General features: G+C 39.9%; 1 protein-coding gene across 5 annotated transcripts in view; it reads left to right on the top strand.

The window, feature by feature from the left end:
* LOC106946939 (alpha-1,3-mannosyl-glycoprotein 4-beta-N-acetylglucosaminyltransferase C) overlaps positions 1-4,383 on the top strand; it is a 179,203-nt gene that overhangs the window by 140,806 nt on the left and 34,014 nt on the right. For 4 of the 5 annotated variants that reach the window (XM_015031637.1, XM_015031636.1, XM_015031635.1 and 1 more), the window contains one exon: positions 2,217-2,311. The exons of the other annotated variant lie outside the window; for it this stretch is intronic. In XM_015031637.1, coding sequence (XP_014887123.1) covers positions 2,281-2,311 — 31 coding nt within the window. In that variant the 5' untranslated portion in view covers positions 2,217-2,280. The remainder of the gene's footprint in view (positions 1-2,216; positions 2,312-4,383) is intronic. 5 annotated transcript variants of the gene reach the window in all.

The following is a 4,383-nucleotide window of genomic DNA, read 5'->3' as shown; positions in this document are numbered from 1 at the left end:
ATATGCGTCCCCCCCAATGACAGACTCGTTCCTACGCCCTTGCCTACAACAAACAGAAAGTCGGCCATCTTGGGTTGAAATTGCAATTTTGACCCTGTTTTGGTTGTTTTTACCCTCTGCATCTGATTGAACTTCTCAGTCAATCTGCTTTAAAGGGGCAGTATTATGAATTTTCCAGCCACATTATGGTATTTTGTAACACAATCAAGTAACTATGTTACCTCCAGTTGTTATAAAATCTATATTATAACAACTATATACTCCCCATCCTTTCTCTGTTTCTCTCCCTCTCCTCTTTCTGGGTGTTGGGTCAGGATGCAACACCTCCACACAGCCACACACACGCTCGGGCCACACGGAGAGAGAGCCGAGCTCGTCAATATTTAACGAGGGAAGCACAAAGCTTGGAGAACTTTAATCTCCACTGGATGGTCAGCATGCATATTTAATTGGGTCGGCCCCCCTTCTTGTCGGACAGCAGGGAGAGGATAACTGGCGGGACGGAGGGTTTGAGGAAGTAGCCGGGCCCCTCTCCACCTCCATGAATAAGTAAACACATCCAGGCAGTCAGCGGGCCTCCGGTCCGTAACAAGCACATTTGTTTTCTTCTGAAAAGTCGTGTTGTTTACAAGGCGGCGATTAGCGCTCAGGTTTGATCCGTGTCTCAACAGCGTTCGCTTGCTCTCCACTCAGCCCGGCTCTCTGGTAGCTCGGCGGCATTCTGTCTCCGCATTCGACTCAGGCGAGCAAAGTTTGGTTTCATGGTGCAATAAAAAAGGGAAATTAGCTCGTGAGTGTGATGCGCTGCGCTGTTTATGAGACTCCCGTAAAGATCTTCCATCTAAATCTTTGTCTGTTTTGGAAGAGCTCTCCTTTACAGAGATAAACATGATTTCGGTGAGTCAGTGGTTATTGCGTATACCTGACTCTGCCCAAATGTTGAGGTCGACTTCAAAGAAGCTGTTTGGTATTAAAGTGATTTAATCTCAGCTTCTGGTAAACAAAATGTTGGGAAATATGCAATAACTGTGTAGAAATTCGCTTATTTTTCCTTTTAACTAAATTATTTAAACTGTAGCTAATTAGCAGGAACAGTTTTGCGTGTCTGGTTTGCCCTTCTGTGTGGGAAATAAACAACAACAAAAACAGAAAAATTTGTTTGTGATTAAGGTTGCTACATTTGCTGCGTTTTGGGGAAATTTTACATTAGAGTTATGGATTCAACATGTTGGAACGGCAAACTCTACTTTTTCTGAAGCGTGATGCTAAGAGAGCTCAGGTGGAGCCAGCTGGATGTTGTCTGGAAAAAACCCATCATCATCCTGCCACTTCCTGTTTCTAGCAGTAACATCCAGCTGTTCATCAGGTGACTCATGTGATGCAGTACAAGTGTTTCCATTGCAGTTTTGCGAAATACATCTATTTTGATACGGTTGAAATAAAACACTTCATCCTAGAACAAAAACTTTTCATCAAAAAACTAGATCTTTTTTTTTTTTAATTTAGCATGTTTCCATTTGGTGAATTTATTCTCATATTTTCAATAGGTAGAATTCTATGGTTAATGGAAACGCAGCTGGTGACGATGCAACCTAACGGCTTATTTTATCAAATTAAATGATATTTTTACCTTCATCTCTCATTCTTAAGAGTGGAGTTGACTAAATATTTGCTGCTCATAGAATTGACCGTCCCGGTCTGTGAAAGTTGAGGGCGTAACCATGGTAGCACTATTCAATTTAGGAAAAAGTTGATATTACCACAGTTTTTTTTCTTCTTCTTCTTCTCTTGCTCTGTGGGAGAACGTGCATTTACAAGTACGGCTGGTGGTCTGGGAGTTGTAAAGCAAATTTTAACGCAAAGCATCATGGGTAAAATAAATAAGTAAAATGAATAGAGTACAAACATATCAGGACTTAAATTGCACATTTCCTTTACATCAAGCACCGATAAATGTTTTTGCTTCCAGGGAATCCAGTTCACTCCGTCGCCTTTTTGTCATCAAACAAATCAACAATAATGTTTTCCAAACGGCTTTGTTGTAGTACACACCGGCTTATTAAAACAGCATCTCATTAGAGGCATTGAGCTGCCGTTCACATGAGATTAATTGTTTTTTTTTTTTGGTTTTTTTTTTGAAAGCACTTTCTCTTCATTATCATTCTGTCTCGCAAATGGATTCGCTGCAGAGCCAATGCATATTCATTTTTTTGCAGGAAGCTTGGAAATTGCTCAGAAAACGAGCCAAAAGGTGGAGCCGGCGCCGACACGTCTGACTTAATGCAGAATGACAACAAAATCCGGCGTGGAGGTGAGAACGTCTGAAACACTGCGCTGACCTCCGACCTCTGGGAAACACACGGCGGCGTGTCCGCTTGATCCTTTAAAATCAATCCGCATGAAATCATGCTAACGGGACATCAAATATTCAACATCTAAAGGGTTATCGATCCACAGGATGTTCATAGAGACGTCTTGTTTCCCCACGTCGTCGGGTAAAGATTTGGATTCAAGGCGTAACTCCTGGCTACTTCTTTCACTCCGAGTGCATTAATAATGCAGGCGAACAAGCTTTTAGTGGATTCTGATTTGCTTTCTCAAAAGGTAGGAGGAAATGTGCAACACACTCTCCTGATAGAGTGAAGGGCGCGTACTTTGATGAGATGAGCGGGGATGTTTCTGCCTCCTCTTTTCTCCCTTTGACGTGGTATTTTGGATGTGTAATGTGTATATTTTGACATCAGAGACGCTCGCTCGGTTTGAAAGCCTGCCTGAGGCGGAGAACTAAACAAAAAGTTTTTCCCTTTTCTTTTTTTTCTTTTTTTTTGCCAAGTTATGGACTCTTTTACCTGAGGCAAGATGAAGCACTTCAAAGGCAAAGGGCATCCTTTGTCAGCATCTCAAACTGACAGCAGCAGATCCACCTCGAGAGTAATTGCAAAAAAATAAAATAAAATAAAAACTGAACTTCTGTTACTAAGACAGAGGAGTCCCTTCGGCTTTCCGCTCAGAAAGGACACGCTGTGTCATTGTTGACCTCTGTGCTGAAACATGATCCCACAGCAGAGTTTACTGTAAATCGTTAGAACCCATAAAATATTTGTATGTATCAGCTGTGGTTGTTTTAAAGTGCTTTATAAATAAAGTTGATATGGTATGGTATGTATCTACACGTAGAAAGATGAAAACATTTTTCCTCTCTCTCTGTCTGAAGTTAAATCAGACCAAACCTTTTTTGTTTTGGCTTAGTTAAAATTACCAAAGTTATTTCTATTTGCTAAATGTCAAAAAACTTGGTTAGAAAATTTAAGTCGCAAGTTGTTGTTTTTTCTAATTTTCCTTAGTTGGTATCAGGGATAACTTGTCTTTTTAAAATGTATGACTTGGGTCCAACTTTTAAGGTTTATTTCCATTTTACTTGAATTCAACTAAAGTTGGAATAAAATTTATTAGAAAAATGCTCTCACCGAGTTTTGTGGCATTGAGGGATAATTTTGGTAATTCTAACTAAGCTAGAACAAGGAAAGTTTGGTTTGATTTGATTTCAAACAGTGAGGATATAAAACGTGTTTCTTTTTTTGCTCAGACAGGAAAGTAGATAATAAGAGGGAGGGAAGACGAGCAGCAAAGGTCACCAGACCAGGATTCGAACCTGCGACAGACACTTTGAGGACTAAGGCCTCCATATGTGGGTTGTGCTTAACCCTGCACCACCACAGCACCTATTTGTGTCTTTTTATTCACTGTACATAGATATCTGGTTTCAGCTGTACATTTGTTCTACCAGATCAGTAGATAAAACAAAATTAATTTCTTCTCTTGTTGCCGAAGCAGAAAGATATTCACGTGAGACGTCTGAATTCGTACAAGACAAGGATCGGCGCATTGAATTCTGGAATCTAATGAGAGAGAAATTGGTGAAAATCTTTGTCATTTTTTCAGCCCGGAACATAAATTTCACAGTTAAATGCTTGTTAATGAAACTGTCTTACAGTCGGTTCACTGCCTCATTTAGCTCCATCTGATTAGACCAGTAAACTACTTCCACACTTTCTAAAACAAGTTACTCAAAAAGAGACTGGCAATTAGTGAAGACTTTTGCATTGATATGTACATAAATATTTAATTAAAATGTTTATACTGTAAGAAACTGGACAGTTGGCAACACCAGCAGAAAAGAAGTTAAAATATATTCATAGCAGTAGTTAGCAATGCTACCATTTACACATATGAACCCAAGGTGAGACTTTATTTTTGAGTTAGCATTGTTTGCACACTATGTTAATAGACAATTATTCTTAGAGAGCATTTTTGAGGTCAGACACTGATGTTGGACGAGAAGTTCTCTCACATCTATGGGCTCTTTGCACCTACGGCGTTGAC

Source organism: Poecilia latipinna, unplaced genomic scaffold (genome assembly GCF_001443285.1).
Source record: "Poecilia latipinna isolate Pla-1442-1.1 unplaced genomic scaffold, P_latipinna-1.0 Scaffold213, whole genome shotgun sequence".
In the NCBI taxonomy this organism is placed as follows: domain Eukaryota; kingdom Metazoa; phylum Chordata; class Actinopteri; order Cyprinodontiformes; family Poeciliidae; genus Poecilia; species Poecilia latipinna.
This window is presented reverse-complemented; position numbering and strand designations above follow the sequence as displayed.